Below are 23,989 nucleotides of genomic sequence, written 5' to 3' on the forward strand. Positions count from 1 at the left end.
CGAAACTCCGTCTCAAAAAAAAAAAAAAAAAAGCAGGTGGCTGACCCTGGATTTGGCTTGTGGGCCGGAGTTTGCTGAACTTGGTTTAGGATGACTAGTTCTCATCTTCTCCACTGTCTGAGTGACCTAGGACATGGCGGCTGGCTGTGAGAATGTGGGTTTGTGGTGTAGAAAATTGTCCACAACTGAAAGTATTTAGAATATATCTTTAGAATATATATTTAGAATATATCTTTTTTTAAAAGATAGGAATTCAGTCCACTTTGTCACTAGTTATTGTTGTCTTACAACAAACTAATCAAATTATTAAACTACTGGTGTATATTTTCATTTTAGATGGCACGAAGATTTACCACTCTTTCTGCGGTGTTTTACTGTTGGATGGATTTATACAAAGATTTTGTCTCGGTCTGTGGAAATACTGCAGAGACTTCACATGTATGAGGTTAGAGCGCAGGTCCCTGACCCCCCATTACCTATGTGACAGCATTAAACATGTGAAGGACAGCGATCGGGCTCTCGGCATTTCCTTGTCTTTTTGAGACAGAGTCTCACTCTGTCACCCAGGCTGGGGTGCAGTGGCACGATTTGGCTCACTGCAGCCTCTGCCTTCCGAACTGAAGTCATCCTCCTTCTTCAGCCTCCTGAGCAGCTGGGACTACAGGTGTGCACAACCATCCCTAGCTAATTTTTATTTTTGTAGTAGAGACAAGGTTTTGCCATGTTGCTCAGGCTGGTCTTGAACTCCTGGACTCAAGTGATTTGCCCACCTTGACCTCTGATGCTGGGGGGGCTGAAGTGCTGGGATTATACCACTGCACCTGGCCAGTGAAGGCATAGTTAATGTAGGCAGCCTGCTGTAGAGAGAAGACAGGTGAAGACAGATCAGCTGTTCTGTTTGCTTGCGTGTTGATGAATCTGTGTACCAGGATGGCCTAGTAGTGGTGGCCGGCATCCTGTAGGGTGCCCTACAGGTTTGCAGCCTAAGCCTGAGTTTCTTTCAAAACTCCGTGAGACTTGTGAGGTCCCCAGAAATCTCTAAGGGGGACATCTCATGTTTCCTTATGCTTCCCTGTCAGCTGTCATGGATTGTCTGGAGATAATTTATAATCACAAATCAGAAATTTGTTGTATCCTTATACTAAACTTTCTGAAATTCCTAGGTTTCTTTTGTTGTGTTTGATATTTCTATATTGAAAATGTTATCTCCAGGCCAGGCATGGTCAAAAGTATATTTTAAAAAGGCCAGGCGCAGTAGCTCATGCTTGTAATTGTAGCACTTTGGGAGGCCAAGGTGGGCGGATCCCAAGCAGGAATTCGAGACCAGCCTGGCCAACAAAATGAAACCCCATCTGTACTAAAAATACAAAAATTAGATGGGCTTGGTGGCAAGTGCCTATAATCCCAGCTACTTGGGAGGTTGAGGCAGGCAGGAGAATCTCTTGAACCTGGGAGGCGGAGGGGCGGAGGTTGCAGTGAGCTGAAATTGCACAACTGCACTCCAGCCTGGGTGACAGAGCTAGACTATGTCTCAAAAAAGAAAAGAAAAGAAAATGATATCTGACAAAGAGGATGTGCTAAGCTGGGTTCTTGGCCTGGAGTCTGTGAATTCCAGGGGATCAATGGGTGGGCTTTGGGGAAATCTGAGAATCTCAAACTTGCTCGTGTATGGGGGTTTATGCATTTGTCTGGTGTAAGTCATTCCATATTGCAAAGACATCCATGAGCCACAGAAGATTAACAAGCAGAACGACTGAACAGTCTGTACGTAAATCTAGACCAGAGAGTCTCCCTGTTGACTTGGGGTGTTTGTATGAGGACAGCCTTATTACTTTCCTGCCTACCCCAAATCCTTCTTGCAGTTGGTCCTATGACCTGCTGGTTCCCAGAAGTTTGTGGGTTTGCCAGTTCTGACCAGTGCTCAGCTGCCTGGAGCTTGACCCTGTGCGACTCTACACTGGTTGGTTGGTTTGCAGAGAACATTCTTCAGCACTCACAGATGTCTGTACTCCAGGGCCAGACGGCAGGGACCCAGTTGAAAAGTAGGGATGCCTCAAGGAACTCACGCCCACTCCAGAAGGTACCTCAGAGTCCCTGTCCTAGCAGTCCAGGGTCCTTGGCCTTATTGTAGAATGGAAAGATATGTATTATAAATAGACTTTACTAATCCTGTGGGCTTGTAAATATCACTACAGGTGGATTTTCTGTGAATCTAATGAGTTTTTTTGTTATTGTTGCAACAGGAAGCCGTCAGGGAACTTGAAAGCCTTTTGTCTCAGAGAATTTATTGTCCTGACAGCAGAGGCCGATGGTGGGATCGACTGGCTCTTAACCTACACCAGCACTTGAAACGCCTGGAACCGGTACTCAGTAACAAAACATACCTGACCCTCCTTTTTATTTGCAGTCAATTTTTAAAATGTGGCAAACTTAAATACCTTAAAATCTCCATGTAATTAGAACGTGTACTTCTTTCGTCAATTATTCTTTTGTCTGTGTTCTTCTGACCCCAAAAGAATACCAGGGATGCCAGCGTAGCCTGAACATAGAGACTAGAAGCTTCTGTCTTCTCTTCACTGATGAGCGAGATGGGCTGGCTGTGGACGCTGTGCTGGGATTTAGGAATCAGGATCTAGGAATTAAGGGAGAGGGAGAGTCAGGTGACTCAGCCTTTAGCAGGTACCTTCAGGGAAGGTGTTTTTGTGTTTTGGAAATGGTGACTGTTCATTTGTGGCACAGGGTCTCCAGGTAGAAAGATTGGCAGAAAGGGGTTCCTTGCCTTATCTTAACTGCAGGGCCTTTATCAGTGACTCTTCGTATTTCTGTGAGGTGTTTTGCTCTGCCATTGGGAAGCGCTGTTTGACCTTGAGCAGGCGCCGGTGCTCCCTGTGGTGGTAATCTTGAGGGACTTGGAAACACAGGGATTCTCTGGCTGCCGCAGCCAGGCAGGGTGAGGCCACAGAGGCTGGGCCTCTGGGCTAGGCACAACAGTGATTCTTTGTGTGGCTGCCAGCAGGCCCCTCCCTGTCTCTTTCAGCCTTGCATTGGAGTTGAATGGAGAGGACTGTTCCTCTGGGAGCTTTTGATTTTTTCAGTGGTCCATTAAGTGAATCAGGGTGATGTAGGGGTGGAAAAAAATGACCACAGGATAGGAAATATAACATCTTGTTTTTATTGCTGTCAGCTGAAAAAGTGCCTTGTTACCTAAAGTATCAGGGAAAGAGCCAGTAAAGCTATTTCCTCTCGTGGAGGAGGGCGTCGGGCTTCCTTACTGCTTGGTATTTACTGAGGCTGAAATAGCAAGAGAAAGCATCTGGTAGCCCAGAACCAAACACAGAAGGAGAAAGTTTGTGTTCTGTGGCTTTCTTTCAAGTTCAAGAGACTACAGGTTTCCCCTTTGTTCTTAGTTCTGCTAGTGGGTAGACAAGCCACTGAGCTGATTTTTGAGCTTGGAGCTAAGCCTAGTCCCTCCAAACCTTTTCCCAGAGGTCTTACTGGCCATACTCCCAGCTCTTGTTATTTCATTAGTGTTCTTTCATCTTTACCTCAGTCTCCAGGGAAGGGATCTCCTGGCTGAGTGCTTATTCCTGCAAAGTGCCCTCCAGCCAGCCCAGGCCTGGCCAGGGCAGAGGTGGAGCCATCTGGGCCTCCCTCTCCGAGGCACCATCTTCTGCGGGTGAACAGGGTACACTTCAGAGTCTCATTCTCCCGTCTTCTTTCCTTCTGGCCACTCAACTCCTGATGGCCTGAGCCTTCACTGATACTCAATTTCTTCATTTTTTTCTTTCACTTTTTATTTTTCTATTGTGGTAAAATAAATTTAACATTCCTAAAATTTGGCATTCCCAGCTACTTAGGAGGCTGAGGCAGGAGAATTGCCTGAACCCAGGAGGCAGAGGTTGCGGTGAGCCGAGATCGCGCCATTGCACTCCAGCCTGGGTAACGAGCAAAATTCCATCAAAAAAAAAAAAAAAAAATTGGCATTTTAGTAATTTGTAGGCATACAGTTCAGTGGCATTAATGGTACTCACAATGTTGTGTGACAGTTCAGTGGCATTAATGGTACTCACAATGTTGTGTGACCCTTGCCACTCTCCACGTACCACTCCAGACAGAAACTCAGCAACCATTAGGTGACAGCGCCCCATTTCCCATCCCCCAGTCCTGGCCACTTTTCATCTACGTTTTGTGTGTGTGAATGTGCCTGATCATTTCATTTAAGTGGAATCCTACGATATTTGCGGTTCTGTGTCTGGCGTATTTTGCTCATCATGTTTCCGAGCTTCGCGTGCATCATGGCATGGGTCAGGACTCTGCTCCTTTCCCAGGCTGAACACACTTCCACTGTGGCACCCACCACATTTTCCTAGCCACGCATCGGTCCCTGGACACTGGGTTCCTCCCCGTTGGCCTTTTTGAAGAGCGCTGCATGTACCTCTGCTTTTGTCCTTGCTTTCAGTTCTTTTGGGAATACCTGAGAGTGGAATTGCTGGGTCCTGTGGTGACTCTGCGTTGAGGTTTTTGAGGAGCAGCTGAACTTCACAGTGTTTACACCAGTTTCACATTCCCACAAGCAGTCTGGGGGGGTTCTAGTTTCTCTACCTCCTTGCCAACACTTATTTTCCATGCTTCTGATTATAGCCATCCTAGTAAGTGTGAAGTGGTATCTCCTTGTGGCTTTCTGTATTTCTGTTTATTTGTCCAACTCTGGATCGCCTTGGGAAATACTTGTAACTCCTCCAAACCTTAGGTTCCTGTCCCTGTAAATAAGGAATCTGAAGCCGCTCCATGATTCCTGACTGCATATGAGATTAACCTGGAGCTCTGATGTGGCCACACGCCTGGGCTCCTGCTCTGGAGGTTCTCATTGTGCGGATCCGGGGTGGGACACATGTTTTCTTTCAAAGCTGCCTAGGTGATATCCTGAGAACCACTGAGCCAAGCTTTCCTGTAAAGTCAGGCATCCCTGAAGTTCACGCCCTTTGTGAGGGGCGGCTGCTGGGATCCGCCGTCCACCTGGATCACAGCCCAGTCACGTTGCAGCACGTTGACTGTGAAGGCTATGGTTGCCATGTGCATTGAAAGCATCAGAATGAGATCTAAGGAAACAGCCTGAATCTCTAGAAGTGCTGTTTGCTCATTTGCTAATCAGCAAAATTCAGTAATAGTGAGCTTTTCTGTCATGAAATGCATGGAAGCTGCCATGGGGTCTTTTAGGAGCCTGATGTGTGACCACACTCTTTGCCAGGCTATCAAGTGCATCACAGAGGGGCTGGCAGATCCGGAAGTCAGAACGGGACACCGCCTTTCCCTGTATCAGCGAGCCGTGCGCCTGCGAGAGTCTCCGAGCTGTAAAAAGTACAAACACCTCTTGCAGCAGCTCCCGGAAATGGCTGTGCAAGATGTGAAACACGTGAGGAAAGAGCCTGTGGGTGCCTTGGACTTAGACGTGTGTACCTGGTTTTTTGGGACTGAAGCAACCTAAGAGCTGTTTTTAGTGTGTGTTTCTTTTAGACTTGGAATAATCTAAATCTTGTGGATGGCTGTATGGCCATTGCTCCCAGTCTCCCCGTAATGCCCTCCTCCCTGAGGAGCCCAGGGTGCTTGGTGTGGTCACACCCTGGGTTGAGTGACAAATCTCCTGAATGGGGCCTCTCAGCACCTGCCAGTTTCTTTTACTTGTCAGGGCCCTGGAGAGCAGTTCTGGTGGGTGGGGCCGGTGAGCTGTCGCATCCCCGCAGGCAAGCGAGTATGAGCCCCACGCTGTGTACTCTTAAGTGACTGGCTTTGTGGTTAGGGAGGTCGATCCTCAGGATGCTCCAGGCAGGTTTTCAGGGACTTTCGCTGACCTGAGGCTAACAGATGTTCTGCTGCTGCTGTTTCAGGTGACCATCACGGGCAGGCTGTGCCCGCAGCCTGGGATGGGCAAGTCTGTGTTTGTGATGGAGGCTGGGGAGACTGCTGCCCCCACCACAGTCCTGTGCTCCGTGGAGGAGCTGGCACTGGCCTATTACAGACGCAACGGCTTTGACCAGGGTAACTGCGCAGGCTTTCTCTCCTGACACCCAACCCCCATGTGGCTAAGCAGCAGCACTGGATGGGCTGTAGTGGTGGGCTGCTGTCTTCTCTCTGTCCTCTGCGGGCTGGGGGATGTCTTCTTTCTGTTCTTCCCCTTGTCAACGATAAGGAGTAGCACAGGGATACTTGTCCTGGCTCTGATCTTTTTTATTTTTTAAAAACTCCTTGTTGTGGAAGATATTGCGCAAGTCTCTGTACAAAAGTTGAGGGGACAGTGTACTCAGCCCCACGACCTACCCACTTCCATCCAGTCTTTCTGCTGTTTTCTCCTGCCCCTTCCATGAGATTTTAGAAGCTGACCCCAGATGTCCTCTTGGGGCCCTGCTATGCAGCCCCTGTGAGTCACTTCCAGGAATACCCACTGAGCCCTCCTGTCCTCGTGTCTGGGCAGGACTCTCCCTGTGCCTGGGCTGTGGGGTTCCCAGTGTTAAAAACACTCTGATATCTTCAAATGCGTGAAAATCAGGACATGATGTCAGTATTCCCTGAGTGTTCAGAAGATAAACAAGTACTATAGAAAGACAACTACAAGATAGGAGTTTACAAAGCACAGGTTCTTTCTGATGAGTGTTGAGATTCATCTACATGATATCTTTATTACTTACAGGAAAGGGTGATGCTCTTGGGGAAGAAGCATAAACGTCAGTGAAGACAGACAGACACAGTAGGCCTGAAAAGGTTAGAAACAGAAGAATAGAATGCACATTCAAGGCCCCAGATATGTTTCAGGAGACGTGGAAACTAGACACTCACTGGAGGAGGAAGCAGGCTGGGAGCTAGGAGCCCTGAGTGCTTTTGGTTGAGCCATGAGCCTGAAAAACACATGGTTCCTTTCCCAGAATAGAAACGATTTTTCCCTGGTTAAAATCGATGCAGCGAAACGGAGCTGAACTCTGGCTGCCAGGCTTTGTGCAACACGGAATTTTGTGTCAGAGCAATCTCAGCCTCTTCTGGGAGGTGATTTCTGAATTACTCAGAAGGCTGCACCAAAAATGATTTCACTTATAACAAATGCACAGCATGGACCACTTGGGAGTTAAGGAACGAACCAGGCGTGGTAGGTTACACTTGTAATCCCAGTACTTTGGGAAGCTGAGGCAGGAGGATAACATGAACTCTGAAGGCGGAAGAGTGGGAGGATCTCTTGACCCCAGGAAGTCAAGACTGCAGTGAGCCAAGATCGTGCCACTGCACTCCAGCCTGGGTGACAGAGTGAGACCCTGTTTCAAAACAAAACAAAATAGAAAAAGGAAAAAAAGGGGTTCAGAAATGATCTGGACTCCATATTCCTGGAAATCAGGTCCTAGCCTAATTCCTGGCTAGGTAAGAGCATGAAGTGTTCTAGGAAAAAAAGTCCTCCTAGAAGATTTGGCAACAGCCAGGAATCCTGAGTGAGTCACTGGCCTTTTGAATCTCTGAGACGGGCTGCAGGGATGAGGGGCTAGAACTGACAGGAGGACAGGACGGAGAGCAGCACAGCCTTAGGAGTGCAGGACAGAGGTGACCCCGACGGGCATGATGGACTGTGGCTGCCTGGTCTCTGCTCTCACAGCGTCCTCTAACCCTGCTCACTGTGGTCTCACGCGGATGGGCTGGGGCCTGTACATGTCAGGGTGGGACCAGCCAGAGGACCTGGCATGTCAGGAGGGGGGTCTGGTGGTCAGTACCTTCTCTGGCCAGTGTAGTCTTGTGGGGAGAGGTGTCCATGTGGCCTCCTCCACCGTCGGGTGTGCTGATGTGCAGAGAAGCACAGGCTTGGAGGGCAGCTGGATGAGCTGAGACTTCCTCAGGGACACAGGTCTGTGTGTTGTGCTAAGGCCGAGCCCTTTATCCCACACTGCCTCTGACTCTGTGACCTCAGCACCTGACTTCCATCTCTCAGGTCATCTTCCCATCAGTAAAACATTTGTGTGATGTGAGGAGGGACACTGAAGTGGGTGGCCTTTAAGGCCAGAGGTCTCTGTGAAAGCCTTGGCTATTGGAAGCACTGGGCTATGGCAGCGTAGTGCCCGGGGGGATGAGGTGCATCAGAGCAGCACCTGCTGAGGCCAGGAATGGAGGAGGCCCTTTCAGGGAAGCGTTTCTTTGGGAGTGGCCCAGGGACCTCCTGTGCTAGGGCCCACACAGGGATTCTGTGCCTGCCCTACCCTGCTAAGTCCCAGCCTCTGGAGCCTGAGGAGGGAATCTGCCTGTTTTTCTTTTAAATATGTTTCTTAGGTTATTCACTAAAATTTGTGAACGACTGCTTTGTGGCTTTGAGATGTTCATTTACATTTTTCTATGATTACTAAGATTTTTGCCCTTAAGGCGCTGTATATAAACAATATACTGCACAAAATGAGCTAGGAATGGCATGAAAACAGCATTTGCTTCTGAATCTAAAATATTTCAATTATCTTCTTGAAATTGAGTGTGCAGTGGGTTATGGTGCTGTTTTGGAAGAAACAGATTTTTTTTTTCATGTGTGTGACCTTGTCTTAGGGATTCATGGTGAAGGCTCTACCTTCAGCACCCTGTATGGCCTCCTCCTGTGGGACATCATCTTCATGGACGGGATTCCGGATGTCTTCAGAAATGCCTGTCAGGTACTCCAGTGCCCCTGCCCTACAAGGAGGTCCTTCTGCACACATTTGTGGCTCTCGCCCACCTGGACACTGTGTGTCCACCACTAGCAGAAACCATCTCTGTTATGGTCTTTTGGGTCATCCACAGGTCAAGGTGATAACTTTTATTTTAAAAATCTGATTAATAGAATTTAAGATGCAAGTATATGAAGTTCTAAACTTTAATTTAGCTTCCACCTTACATTTACACCTTTCATATAAAGTGCCTTCAGTGCTAGCCCTCCCCAGCCCCTGCCATGTTGCAGGCACTGTGCCAAGGATCTCAGACATGGGCACATGTGCCTGCTGAGAGGTCCACCCAGCAAAGCGGAAAGCTGTTTTTGCAAATTATTACTCTAAAAAACACGTTTAATAAATTGCTTTTATATCAGATAATTTTTACATATCTTTTGAGAGAGAATGCATCAGTCAGTTGGCCAGTTTCCCAGTCCTCAGGTTCACTTTTCTCTGCAGGCACGGTATGACAGCTTGCTTTCTCTGTGACACAGGCTTTCCCCCTGGACTTGTGCACAGACAGCTTCTTCACAAGCAGAGGCCCAGCCCTTGAGGCCAGGCTGCAGCTGATTCACAATGCCTCCGTTGAGAGCCTGCGGGCCTGGGTGGCAGCCACGTGGCAGGACCAAGAAGGCAGAGTGGCTTCCCTCGTCAGCTGGGATCGCTTCACGTCTCTTGAACAAGCTCAGGTAATGGTTCACCTGCACAGCAGGATTTGCTCTGAAAGTAACACCTCCTCAGTGCTGTCTTTTCAGCAGCTTTATCAAAATACACACATATAGGTATATGTAACTACATGTATGTATGTGCATGTATACATATAGAAGAATACCCTATCCCCCAGCCCTGATGCCACTGTTAGTGATGGAAACATGCTAGGGTGTTAGAAAAGCCCCAGCTGTGCCTTTGCCACCCCTGAGTTGAAAGCTTTCTTTTGCTTGCCCTGTGGCTGAGGCAGGGAGGATACCTAGTGTGTTCCTTCAACTGCTGGCCTCTGTGAGTTTGCGCTGTCGTGATCCTGAGTGGGTCCTCCACATCCCTCTTCCTCAGTGCTCCCCAGCATGGCCACACTGGCAGGAGCCTGGAAACGGATCACAGGACCAGTCTCCCACCACTTACCAGTGGGATTCCAGCCATGGCTGCAGCCCCAGCACAAGCGGCAGAAGAGTGCGTGATGGGCCTGGGGTCCATGTGCACTCAATTACAGTTTTCTCTGTCTTGTGATCCCTGGAGCCTATTTCCGTTCTCTGTCACAAGGGAAGGGACTAACTGTCCCGTGTTTTGTGTTCAGGATCTCGTCTCCTGCCTGGGGGGCCCTGTGCTCAGTGGTGTGTGCAGGCGCCTGGCTGCTGACTTTCGACACTGCCGAGGCGGCCTCCCTGACCTGGTGGTGTGGAATACCCCGAGCCATCGCTGTAAGGTCAGTTGAGCCAGAATGCAAAGTCTATTGGTAACCTTATTAGTACTGAATTGGAGCCCGCAAATAGGCATTTTTTGAGTGGTTGTTGGCAAGACTGTATTCCTTGAGAGCTTTTGGGTTGAGGGCCTGGGTTCCTGTGTGTCTCTACCCTGAGACTGGCTTCATCAGAGCAGGTGAGCGAGAGAAGCCCCAGGGTGAGCAAGACAGGGCTCCATCTCTTATGACTTGATGTGGAAGTGATGTTCCAGCACTCCTGCTGTATTCTGTGGTTGTATTCTGTGGTTACAAACAAGTCTCTAGTCCAGCCGACACTCAGAGGGAGGGCGTCACACAGGATGTGGACACCAGGAGCTATCTTAAAAGCTTACTGATAATTGTACATTTTAAAATGACTTAAAAGAGTGAAATGAATTGTTTGTAACTCAAAGGATAAATGCTTGAGGGGACGTATGCCCCATTCCCCTTGATGTGCTTAGTTCACATTGCATGCCTGTGTCAAAACATCTCATGTACCCCATAAATACATACACCTACTATGTACCCACAAAAATGTTTTTAAAAAGCTCACTGAGAGTGAACATTTCCTTGAATGCTGCCCACTAGCCCAGCCATGCTGCCCATCACTGGTGATTTGTTTTCTCATTATTGAGTTTTGAGATAACAAAATTATATACCCTGAATACAAGTCCTTTATCAGTTACATTTCATCCCATCTGTGGCTTGTCTTTTCATTTTCTTAATAGTGTCTTTTGAAGAGCAGAGGTTTTAAAGTTTGGCAAAATCCAACTTACTTGTTCTCTAGTGGATCATGCTTTTAGTGTCACATGTCAGAATTACTTGCCTAATCCAAGGTCACAAAGAGTTTCTCCTTTGTTTTCTTCTAGAAGTGTTATAGTTTTAGGTTTTACATTTAGTTTTATGATAATTTGAGATGCTGTTTGTATACAGTGTGAGGTGTAGACTGGAATTCATTTGTGACATGTGGATATCCACTTGTTCTGCTCCATGTGTTGAGAAGACCATGCTTCCTCCACTGAATTGCCTCTGTATCCTTGTCAAAAATCAGTGAACCATATATACGTGGGTCTGTTTCTGGAGACTCTTCAGTTCCATTAACTGTTTGTCTGTATTTCTTGGTTATTGTAGCTTTACATAAATCTCAGAGTCAGGTAGTATAAGTCCTCTAATGACTTGTTTTTCATAGTTGTTTTGGCTCTTTTGCATTTTTACTTGAATTATAAAATCAAATTTTAAGTTTCCAATTCCAAGATTTTAACTGGTTCCTTTGAATCAGAAAGGAAGACCAATCTGAGAATTGGTATCTTAACAGTATTAAGTATTTTGATAATTGAACATAGTGTATATCCCCATTTACTTAGATTTTCCTTATTTTGGCATTGTTTTTAGTTTTCAGTGTAGAGGTCTTGCATATCTTGTCAGATTGATCCCTAAGTACTTTGTTTTTTTTTATCCTAAACAGTATCGTTTTGAAAAGTTCTAATTTCCAATTGTTTGCTGCTCTGTAGAAATACGGTTGACTGTGTATATTGATCTTATATTCTGCAAACTTGGTACACTTATTCGTTCTTGGAGCTTTTTTTGTATATTTCCTTGGATTTTCTACATTGATAATCAGATTGTCTGCTTAGACAATTTTACTTCTTTCTTTCCAGTCGTAGTTTCTTTCTTTTCTTTTTTCTGGCCTGATTGCAATGGCTGGAACCTCCAGGAAAGCATAGGCTGTAAATGGTGAGACTGGACACGTGTGTGTTGTTCCCCATCTCGGGGGGGAGTAATTAGTTTTCCATTATTGAGTATCATGTTAGATGCAGATGTTTTGCAGATATCTTTTATTATATTAAGGAGCTTCCCTGTACATCCAGGTTTTCTGGGAGTTTTTATCAGGCATCGATATGGGATTTTGTCAAATACTTCTTAAAAAAATCTAGTGACATTATGTGATTTTTCTCTTGAGTACTCTTATTAATCAAGTGATTCATGTTGGTTTTTGAATCTTAAACCTACCTAGCATTTCTCTTGTAAACCTCACTTGGTCATGATGTATTATCCTTTTTATATAATGTTGGGAGTTGATTTTGTAAAAAATTAAGAATTTCTGCATATATGTTCATGAAGGATATTGATCTGTAATTTTCTTTTTTTTTTTTTTTTTTTGAGACGGAGTTTCACTCACGTTACCCAGGCTGGAGTGCAATGGCGCGATCTCGGCTCACCGCAACCTCCGCCTCCTGGGTTCAGGCAATTCTCCTGCCTCAGCCTCCTGAGTAGCTGGGATTACAGGCACGCGCCACCATGCCCAGCTAATGTTTTGTATTTTTAGTAGAGACGGGGTTTCACCATGTTGACCAGGATGGTCTCGATCTCTTGACCTTGTGATCCACCCGCCTCGGCCTCCCAAAGTGCTGGGATTACAGGCGTGAGCCACCGTGCCCGGCCAAGGCCACCCTTTTATCATTATGCAGTGACCCCCCCTTATTCCTGACGATCTTTGCTCTGAAATCAACTTTGCCTGATACTGTTAACATGTAGTCACTTCAGCCTCATTTTGTTTAGTGTTAACATGATACATTTTTCTATTGTTTTACTTTTGACCTATTTTATTTTTAACTTGGATTTCTTACAGGCATCATAGAGTTGTTCAAAAGAGTTACTTTTGAATCCAACTTAACTTGTTTGGAACATTTACATTTAATGTGATTATTGATATTCTTAGCTTTAAATCCTGAAACTGTCTTCTCTTTGTCTCAAAACTCTTTTGTTCCTTGTCTTTTCCTTGAGTAGCTGGGACCACAGGTGCACGCCACCATACCTGGGTAATTTTTCTAGTTTTGTGTTTTTTAGAGATGGGATTCCACCATGTTGTCCAGGCTGATCTCGAATTCCTGGGCTCAAGCAGTCCACTTGCCATGGTCTCTTTAAGTGTTGGGATTGCAGGTGTGAGCCACAGTGTCTGGCCCTGCCTTATTTTTAAAGATTGCATTTTATAGCTTTGTAGGCTTGTTAACTGTAACTGTTCATTGTGTTTAAGTGGTTGCATTAGTATGTACAGTATATATCTTAAATTTATCCACCTTCAAGTGATACACACTTTAATATAGAGTAAAAAGAACCTTTCAATAATATCTTCCCTCCTAGCCTTTGTGGTGTTTTCATATGTTTTACTTCTGTGTGTTAGACATTCTATAACATACTATTTTTGCTTTCTACAGTTGATAAGAGTCTATATTTACTCATGTAGATAGCATTTCCAGTGCTTTTTTGTATAGATCCAGATTTCTGTGTGATCTTATTCACCTGCTTGCAGAATTTCCTTTCATGCCTGTAATCCCAGCACTTTGTGAGGCTAAGGTGGGTAGATACTTGGGCAACACAGTGAAACCACATCTCTACAAAACAATAAAGAAATCAGCCAGGTGTGGTGGTGTGCATTTGTAGTCCCAGCTACTTGGGGGGCTGAGGTGGGAGAATTGCTTGAGCCTGGGAGGTCAAGGCTGCAGTGAGCTGAGATCATACGACTACACACAAGCCTGGGCAACAGAGTAAGACCTTGTTTCAAAAAAAAAAAAAAAAAAAAAATTCCCTTTAACATTTCTTGAAGTTCTGCTGGTAACTAATTACAGTAGTTAGCCCTCTGTTTCCATGGTTTCTGCTTCTGTAGATACAACCAACCATGGATTGAAAATAATTGGATAAAAGAAAAACAATAAAAAGTAACTACAACAATAAACAAACCAAATAAACAGCATAACTATTTTCATAGCATTTATATTGTTTTAGGTATTATAAGTAATCTAGAGATGATTTAAAATATATGAAAAGATGTGCACAGAGTATGAAAATGCTGTGCCATTTTATTTCAGGGACTTGAGCATCTGTGGATTTCGGATTCAGAGGGGTTCTTTAAATCAGTCCTCCATGGATACTGAGGAATGACTGTATTTAGGTTTTGTATGTCTTAGTCTTTATTTCACCTTTGTCTTGTAAAGATATTTTTTCTGGGCAAAGAATTCTATGTTGACAGATATTTTTCAGCACTTTAAAAATATTAGTCTACTATCGTCTAACTAGCATGGTTTCCAATGAAAAAATCTTTTTTTCCTCTGGTGTTAAAAAATTCTGGCTGCTCAAATGGAGAGCAAAAAAAAAGCAGGAGTTGCAATCCTAGTCTCTGATAAAACGGACTTTAAACCAACAAAGAACAAAAAGACAAAGAAGGGTATTACATAATGGTAAAAGGATCAATGCAACAAGGAGCTAACGATCCTAAATATATATGCACCCAATACAGGAGCATCCAGATTCATAAAGCAAGTTCTTAATGACCTACAAAGAGACTTAGACTCCCACACAATAATAGTGGGAGACTTTAACACTCCACTGTCAATATTAGACAGATCAACGAGACAGAAAATCAACAAGGATATCCAGGACTTGAATGCAGACGTAGACCAAGCAGATCTAACAGACATCTACAGAACTCTCCACCCCAAATCCACAGAACATAATTCTTCTCAGCACCACATCGCACTTACTCTAAAACTGCCCACATAATTGGAAGTAAATCACTCCTCAGCAAATGCAAAAAAAAACAGAAATCATAACAACCAGTCTCTCAGACCACAGTGCAATCAAATTAGAACTCCGGATTAAGAAACTAACTCAGAACCGTACAACTAAATGGAAACTGAACAACTGGCTCCTGAATGATGACTGGATAAACAGTGAAATGAAGGCAGAAATAAAGATGTTCTTCGAAACCAATGAGAATGAAGACATAATGTACCACAATCTCTGGGACACATTTAAAGCAGTGTCTAGAGGGAAATTTATAGCACTAAATGCCCATAAGAAGCAAGGAAAGATCTAACATCGACACACTATCATCAAAATTGAAAGAGCTAGAAGAGCAAGATACAAAAAAGTCAAAAGCTGGCAGAAGACAAGAAATAACTAAGATCAAAGCAGAATGAAAGGAGGTAAGAGACACAAAAAAACCCTACAAGAAAATCAACATAACCAGGAACTGGTTGTTTGAAAAGATAACAAAATAGACTGCTAGCCAGATTAATAAAAAAGAAAAGAATCAAGTACATACAATAAAAAATGATAAAGGGGATATCACTACCGATTCCACAGAAATATAAACTACCATCAGAGATTACTACAAACAACTCTGTGCATATAAACCAGTAAACCTGGAAGAAACAGATAAATTCCTGGACACTTGCACCCTCCCAAGCAGAAACCAGGAAGAAGTTGAAACCTTGAATAGACCAATAACAATGACTGAACTTGAGGCAGCAATTAATAGCCTACCAACCAAAAAAAGTCCAGGTCCAGGTGGGTTCACAGCTGAATTCTACCAGACGTACAAAGAGAAGCTGGTACCACTCCTTCTGAAACTATTCCAAACAATCCAAAAAGAGGGAATCCTTCCCAAATCATTTTCTTAGACCAACATCATCCTGATACCAAAACCCAGGAGAGACTCAACAAAAAAACTTCAGGCCAATATCCATGATGAACATAGCTGCAGAAATCTTCAATAAAATACTGGCACACCAATTGCAACAGCACATCAAAAAGTTTATCTACCATGATCAAGTAGGCTTCATGTGGGGGATACAAGGCTGGTTCAGCATACGCAAGTCTATAAATGTAATCCAGCATATAAACAGAACCAAAGACAAAAAATACATGATTATCTCAATACATGCAGAGAAGGCCTTTGACAAAATTCAACAGCCCTTTATGCTAAAAAGTCTCAAACTAGGTATTGATGGAATGTATCTCAAAATAATAAAAGCTGTTTACGGGAAACCCACAGCCAATATTACGCTGAATGGACAAAAACTGGAAGCATTCCCTTTAAAATCTGGCACTGGACAAGGATGCCCTCTCTCACCAGTCCTATTCAATATAGTATTGGAAGTTCTAGCCAGAGCAATCAGGCAACGAAAAGAAAGCGTATTCAACTAGGAAGGGAGGAAGTAAAATTGTCTCTATTTGCAGATGACATGATTTTGTATATTTAGAAGACCCCATCGTCTCAGCCCAAAATCTCCTTAAACTGATAAGCAACTTCGGCAAAGTCTCAGGACACAAAATGAATGTGCAGAAATAAGCATTCCTATACACCAATAACAGACTAACAGAGAGCCAAATCAAGAGCGAACTGCCATTCACAATTGCTACAAAGAGAACAAAATACCTAGGAATACAACTAACAAAGGATATAAAGGACCTCTTCAAGGATAACTACAAACCACTGCTCAAAGAAATAGGATACAAACAGATGGAAAAACATTCCATGCTCATGTTTAGGAAGAATCAATATTGTGAAAATGGCCATGCTGCCCAAAATAATATATAAACGCTATCCCCATCAAGCTACCTATGATCCTCTTTACAGAACTGTAAAAAATCACCTTAAACTTCATAGGGAACCAAAAGAGAGCCTGCAGAGCCAAGACAATCCTAAGCAAAAAGAACAAAGCTGGAGGCATCACACTACAAGACTTCAAACTATACTACAAGGCTACAGTAATCAAAACAGCATGGTACTGGTACCAAAACAGAGATATAGACCAATGGAACAGAACAGGCTTTGGAGGCAATGCCACACCTCTACAACCATCTGACCTTTGACAAACCTGACAAAAACAAGCAATGGGGGAAAGGATTGACTGTTTAATAAATGGTGTTGGGGAAACTGGCTAGCCATGTGCAGAAAGCTGAAACTGGACCCCTTCCTTACACCTTATACTAAAATTAACTCCAGAAGGATTAAAGATGTAAACACAAGACCTAACACCATAAAAACCCTGGAAGAAAACCTAGGTAATACCATTCAAGACAAAGGCACAGACAAGGACTTCATGACTAAAACACCAAACGCAATGACAACAAAAGTCAAAATAGACAAATGGGATCTAATTAAATTGCAGAGCTTCTGTACAGCAAAGGAAACAATCAGAGTGAACCGGCAACGAACAGAATGGGAAAAAATTTTTGTAATCTACCAATCTGACAAAGGGCTAATGTCCAGAATCTACAAAGAACTAAAGCAGATTTACAAGAAAAGAAAAACCCCATTCAAAAGTGGGCATAGGATATAAACAGACACTTTTCAAAAGAAAACATATATGAGGCCAAAAAATATATGAAAACGTGCTCATTATCCCTGGCCATTAGAGAAGTGCAAATCAAAACCACATTGAGATACCATCTCACACCAGTTAGAATAGCGATCATTAAAAAATCTGGAGACAGCGGATGCTGGAGAGGATGTGGAGAAATAGGAACACTTTTACACTGTTGGTGGGAGTGTAAATTAGTTCAACCATTGTGAAAGACAGTGTGGCGATTCCTCAAGGATCTAGAAATAGAAATTCCATTTGACCCAGCAATCCCATTACTGAGTATATACCCAAAGGATTATAAATCGTTCTATTATAAAGACACATGCACATGTATGTTCACTGCAGCACTGTTTACAATAGTAAAGACCTGGAACCAACCCAAATGCCCATTGATAATAGACTGGACAATGAAAATGTGGCACATATACACCATGGAATACTACGCAGCCATAAAAAACGAGTTCATATCCTTTGTAGGGACATGGATCAATCATGGAACCATCATTCTCAGCAAACTGACAAAAGAACAGAAAACCGAACACCTCATATTCTCACTCATAGGCAGGTGTTGAACAGTGAGAACACATGGACACAGGGAGGGGAACATCACACACTAAGGCATGTTGGGGGGGGTTGGGGCTGGGGGAGGGACAGGGGAGGGACAGCGGGAGGCGGGGAGATTGGGGAGGGATAACACTGGGAGAAATGCCTGATGTAGGTGATGGGGGGATGGAGACAGCAAACCATCATGACATGTATATACCTATGCAACAACCCTGCAAGATCTGCACATGTACCCCAGAACTTAAAGTACAATTAAAAAAAAAAACAACAAACAACAACAACAACAACAAAAAAACAAAACCATATGGTATACCTAAAGATAAGTTTAGAAAAATAAAAATAAATTATTGCTGCTTTGACTATATCCCTTCTATTAATGATTATACAGGTATGGTATTTCCTAGGGTACTATTACATTTGGGGGCTGGGATTAGTTGATTTTCTTGAATCCTTGGGTTTATAGTTTTCTCCAAATCTGGAAAAATTTTGGCCATTTTTTTCTTTAAGTATTTTTTTCTATTGTTCCTTTGGGGACTCTAATTAAATGTTTATTAGGCTGCTGAATGCTGTATTTAAAATACGTTTTTTCTATACTTTATGATAGTTTTTATTGTGTCTTCTGGTGGTGTTTAGTGAACACAATTCCTGCCATCATGAAGATGACGTGTAGCACATATTTTTATGTTATGAATGCCATGAAAGAAATGCGTAGGGAGGATCTACTTATAGCTGTGACCTCTCAAGATGAGTTTAAGCTGAGCATTTAAAGGTAAGAAGTCAGGCATGCCAACAACAGGGAGAAATGTCTGAGGCAGTGGGAACAGCAAGTAGCAAGTGGAAGTGAGGGCCTTGGGTAGGGAAGAGACTGGTCATGGCAAGAAGTTTAGATCTAATTGAAAATGTAACAGAAAACTGGAAGGTTTTAAGTAGGGAAGTAAAACCCAGTACATTCCTTAAAACAATTTTTCATTTGCTATACTAAGAATGCACTTACTAATCTTCTGTTGAAGAACTGTGTAGTTTCTACAGAATAGAAACATTTCTGAATAAATTTCTCAGCTACATACAGATGGTCCTCAACTTGTGATGGAGAGATAATGCCCTGATAAATCCTACACATCAACTGAAAATCTTGTTGAAAATGCGTTTAACATACTTAACCCCACCAAAACCTCATAGCGTAGCGTAGCTTACCTTAAATGTGCTCAGAACGCATGCATCAGCCTACAGTTGGGCAGAATCATCTAGTCCTCCACACCGCAGAGTACTGGTTACCCTCATGATCTATGGCTGACTGGGAGCTGTGGCTCACTGCTGCTGCCCAGCATCGAGTATCATACTGGGAAAAGATCAAAACTCAGCATGGTTTCCATTGAGTGTGTATCACTTTTGCACCATTTTAAAATAAAAAAATCCTAAGATGAACCATTCTAAGTGAAGGACCATTCGTCTATTTGTGTTATACTTACAAATACAGTGAGAAAGCAGAAGAGCCATTTAAATCGTTGTCAGTGACAACTACAGTAACTTATTTGGATGGCTTTTCAGTTTCAGTAAGATACTAATAACTTTTAAAAATTTCTCTTACAGCTGGTGGAAGTTAAAGGCCCCAGTGATCGCCTTTCACATAAGCAGATGATCTGGTTGGATGAACTGCAGAAGCTGGGAGCTGAAGTAGAAGTCTGCCATGTGGTTGCAGTTGGAGCAAAGAGCCAAAGCCTTAGCTAAAAGCTATGGAATTGGGGATATTTGGTCATACATTGATGTAAGATTTTGATATAAAGATCATGTTTTAACTTTGTTACTGTCCATTATAAACCTGATAGTTTGACTTGTCATCGTACAGTGTCAGTATATCACAAAATAGCGTTTGCTTGAATACACTCATTGATTCCATACACAGTAAGTAATGAGCTCTCCCCGCCCCGCCCCACCCCGAGACAGAGTCTCACTTTGTTGCCTAGGCTGGAGAGCAGTGGTGTGATCTTTACTCACTGCAACCTCTGCCTCCTGGGTTTAAGCAATTCTCCTGCCTCAGCCTCCCCAGTAACAGACTACAGGTGTGTACCACCACACCTGGCTAATTTTTGTTTTTAGTAAAGATGGGGTTTTGCCTTGCTGGCCAGGCTGATCTTGAACGTCTCAAGTGATCCACCCACCTTGGCCTCCCAAAATACTGGGATTACAGGCGTTGAGCCACCACACCCAGCCGGTAATGAACTTTTTAAAAGGGAAAAACCTTGTTGACCATTTTTGGAGCTGGATGCATTTATATGATTAGACATGCAAAAAGCTAGAAAACTCAAAAACCAGTGATGATTCATATTTTTAGATTTTTTGTAAAAGTAGCATAACCAAACTTTCCTTCAAGTAATTAATAATATGGGAAACTGAGAATCTTCAGTTTTTCTTTACTGCCCTACACATTTAGCTGTTAAACTTTTATGATTATCTAAGGTGGCAGAAACAGTTGAAATTCCAATTTCTTTAGGAATTATTTAAAAATTCTCACGAAGCTGTGTTAAGACATCTCAGTGCTTGTTCTACTGATCAGGCCCGGATCATGAAAGGAGTGAAGTCTTTATCAGAGGTAGTTGTCTCTCATTGTCCTTCTCCTTGGGACCATCCCTAATAACTAGATCTGGGTATTTTCTCTGTTGACACTACAGTCAAATCAGGGCTGCTCATTTGTGAGAGGGTCTCAGGCTGGGCAAGGGGTGTGGTAGGTGATTTATCCGTGTGCCAGGCCCAGGAGTCAGGGACTGTAATCCCAATCTTTTGACTTGTTCTGAATTTATTGAATGGAAGGACCAGTTAGGGCACTGTCCATCAATATCCACATGGCTTTAACTTGAGCCACTTCTGAATTACTGTTAAAAAAATTACTGATCACTACCTGGCTTTAGAGGGCAAGGAGAAACGTCCCATGGATGACACAGAAGTATGGAATGGAGAAGATACCTTCACATCTTCCATCACCGTGTTCCTGTAGATGATTTCATACTGACAACGACAAACAGTTGCTGTGGAAATTTTATTAAGCAATCAAAATTTCCTTCACATTCATTACTTTTAAACAAGAAAATCTCACATCTTCCTGCTCATCCCACTTGAACTCAAGTCATCAATTTTAGGCACTAAGGTTTTAGTTTTCTCTGGAAATAAAGTTTTAATCACTTGAGGTTACTACTGCAGCAAGCAGATTTTGCTGACGGATGCGAACAGCTTTCACCCTCTGTTAGTACAAATTAATATCCTTTCCTTAAATAAAGTTAGACATTTTTCGTTTCAAAATTGGTTTCCATCATAAAATGACAGCAAGAAACTGTACACCTTTACTTTCAATACTAGAAATTTCGTCCAGCGCGTCAGCATCTGCAGGGCGTTCCCCCACACGAGTTCTGCTGGTGGGCAGCAGGGGTGCTGAGCGCTCACTAGTGTGCTCTGTGCAGCCACACCACTGCTGTCACCACGTGTCCCTCTGACAGAAGTGCTGAGCAGCTAGCTTTAGCCTGGCCTGACTGAAGGCTGTCATAGTTGTTTTTCATATTATGCACAATAAACTGTGGCACAATAATCATGATATAACAACTGTCCAGCAAAAATAAAACTCTTTCACTATATCTGATCATAAAAATAGGCATTTTTCTATTTTAAACTATTAATAGTACCTAATACTTTTAAACTTGTAAATTAACAACAATAAAATACTACAGAAGTTAAAATACAGAAATGTGAGGGAAGAAAATTACAGAGGGAAAAATGCTCAATCCAAAAGTAATAATAAAAAAGCAGCTAAATGAAAAAGGGAGAATCACGATTACACTATCAACGGCAGGATGCACTGTGGTGTTATAAGGAGACTGGGTCTGGTGTCCAATCAAGGACTGTAAAAATGTTTAATAATTCTATTTGTATAAACTAAAAATAGCCCTTATTTTCTAGGTAACAAGTTGGCAAAAACCTTGGGTTTACCCATAAAGTAAATTTCTGAAGATATTTTCTAAGAACTCCTGTCCTGTTATATCCAGAGACAATATCAATTTTTAAAAGGCAAATAATTCAAATAGAAACAGCTACTCAGTACACATAAAGATAAAATATAGCTATCTTGGAAAAACTTGTTTTAGAAAAGGAAATAAGCTAACTAGACACTTATTACTATAACAATTTTCCATATCTTAGGATGGCAGTTTAAGAAACAAACAGTCAAATTTGAAAGCGTCCACCTTTTAAGCAGGGAATAAGGAGTGTGGGGGACATGGTGCCCCATTTCACTGCTATAAGCTTCAGCTTTGACCTCCACAGTGGTGGGTAGGCTCCTGTCACAGTTTGGAAATGAGGGAGTTTCAGATCAAGCAAACAACTGTCTGCTCATTCTCAACTTTGCTGTCAAAAGGTGGAGATTGGGGAGGACTTCTCTCACTATTTAATCAAATGGCAGTGTTCTGAGAGAATCCATTTTTATTTCTCTATTCCTAAGCATTAGGAGCTATGAGAGAAGGAGAATATCTGTGCAAGCGCCCAACTCATGACCTCATTAGTAACTTCCAAGGAGAAGTGCTGGCAACAGTTTACCACGTTAGAAATACTGATGGCCAAGCCCAGCACGCCTCCCAGCAAGCCTTGTTTTTGAGGGTGGGTTTTGGCATAGATGGCACTCTCCTGTCTACACCACCAACCTCTCAGAGGAATCAGCAACCCACAGGCCACTCCCCAGTGGCTTTCAGAGGAACAGGACTTTGGGGACTCCTGGCTATGAAACTTAATATGAAAAGCCTATTTCCGATATGCAATGGGATTTTCACACCCCAATTTTAGAAGTAAAATTATAGTTTCCTCTGTAATATTTGTATCTTAATGTCAAAGGCACTTCTAAGTTTAATTATATACAGCAAATGCTTTAAAGTTAACAGTGCATATCATTTTAAAGTTAGCCCTATGAAGTTAAAAGCAAACTCTTGATTTCAAAACACAGTGATCTAAGGTCTCCAAGAAGGTGATCTAAAATAAATTCTGGCCACAGAACACTGAACCTTCATCAGGTGAGTTCAATTACAGATGACAGAAAGTGACCAGAAAAATACATGAATAGTTCCTAAAGCCTGCTGGAGGTTTTATCAGATGTAACTGAAAATGATACAAAACGCAAATTTCTTATCTGTCCTGTTTGCTGCTTGGGGTTGCTAATGTGACTGTCAGATAGCCTTCAGGAGGCAGTAGGAAACATGGATGGAGACAAGAATGTAGCAGACAGAAAAATGAACAGTTTGATCACAGTTACAAGAGCCAGACCTGTGATGACAGAAAGAGGACAGAAACAAAATTTGTATCTGTTTTACAGTGTGAAAAAAAGCATGATTCAACATGTTTTTAAATATTAGTGCAAATTCCAACTATTTTTACATATAAAGTTATTAGAGCTTCAAATGCCTAGGTTAGCAATTTGAATTTGGAGGAAAAAAGTTTACAGCTTCCCTCAAAATGTTTAGAAAACATCCTATTTTAGTCTTCATTTGCTAATGTCTCAGTAGACAACCATATTTTGGCCCCACTTAAAAATTTGCTTAATGGTGTTCCTAAAATGCTTCGTCTGCATAGATTCCCTACAGGAGAAAATGGAAATGAGGAGGAGAGAAACTCTGGCGTCCCTGAGGTGTCGTTGGGGCCACTGGCTCTGAAGTACATCCTGCTCTGGCCCAGCTCCCCATAGCAGGCCTCTAGGGGGCCACTGCGCTGCTGCCGCAGCATCCTGCTCAGCACATCGACTTCATCGGCCAGGATGGAGAGCTTGTGAAAGGCTGTGATGGAGCCGCCTAGGCTGATCTGGGCCTCGGGAACCCAGCGGAAGTAGCACAGTTTCCACAATTTTAAGTGTGTTCCAGAGACACGTGGCAGAATAACAGCGTGGAGGTCAACTGGCTTGGAAAACCATTCTTTAAAATACTGCTCCATATCACTGTTCTGGCTGTTGGTTTGCTGAGGTGGATCTGGCTTTAGTTTTAATATCAATGAATTTCTCCTTGGAGGTAATTCTTGGTCACTGATGATTCCATTCTTTAAGGAAGACGGCATTCCTCTTAGTGTAGAGCTGTAGCTTTTCTATACAGAAGAGATTTTACCATTATGTTCCGGGGTTTCCCTTT

General features: G+C 43.0%; 2 protein-coding genes across 11 annotated transcripts in view; one reads left to right on the forward strand and one right to left on the reverse strand.

Moving 5' to 3' along the window:
* Positions 1-23,534, forward strand: part of FAN1 (FANCD2 and FANCI associated nuclease 1) — a 40,387-nt gene extending 16,853 nt beyond the window's left edge. For 3 of the 9 annotated variants that reach the window (XM_037734792.1, XM_037734791.1, XM_037734797.1), the window contains 10 exons: positions 337-445; positions 2,015-2,080; positions 2,244-2,363; positions 5,249-5,413; positions 5,886-6,036; positions 8,560-8,663; positions 9,191-9,385; positions 9,988-10,116; positions 18,443-18,612; positions 19,434-19,517. In XM_037734792.1, the coding sequence (XP_037590720.1) occupies positions 337-445; positions 2,015-2,080; positions 2,244-2,363; positions 5,249-5,413; positions 5,886-6,036; positions 8,560-8,663; positions 9,191-9,385; positions 9,988-10,116; positions 18,443-18,610 (1,207 nt within the window). In that variant the 3' untranslated portion in view covers positions 18,611-18,612; positions 19,434-19,517. Of the gene's footprint in view, positions 1-336; positions 446-2,014; positions 2,081-2,243; positions 2,364-5,248; positions 5,414-5,885; positions 6,037-8,559; positions 8,664-9,190; positions 9,386-9,987; positions 10,117-18,442; positions 18,613-19,433; positions 19,740-20,749; positions 21,138-23,444 lie in introns of those variants that run through there. The other 6 variants (XM_037734795.1, XM_037734794.1, XM_037734798.1 and 3 more) reach the window with 6 other exon arrangements.
* Positions 20,859-23,989, reverse strand: part of MTMR10 (myotubularin related protein 10) — a 53,449-nt gene continuing 50,318 nt past the window's right edge. Inside the window, exon 16 of one of the 2 annotated variants that reach the window (XM_017518203.2) lies at positions 20,859-23,945. In XM_017518203.2, the coding sequence (XP_017373692.1) occupies positions 23,349-23,945 (597 nt within the window). In that variant the 3' untranslated portion in view covers positions 20,859-23,348. The remainder of the gene's footprint in view (positions 23,946-23,989) is intronic. The other variant, XM_017518204.2, reaches the window with a different exon arrangement.

The sequence above is a fragment of the Cebus imitator genome, unplaced genomic scaffold (assembly GCF_001604975.1).
Source record: "Cebus imitator isolate Cc_AM_T3 unplaced genomic scaffold, Cebus_imitator-1.0 Scaffold662, whole genome shotgun sequence".
Taxonomy (NCBI): Eukaryota; Metazoa; Chordata; class Mammalia; order Primates; family Cebidae; genus Cebus; species Cebus imitator.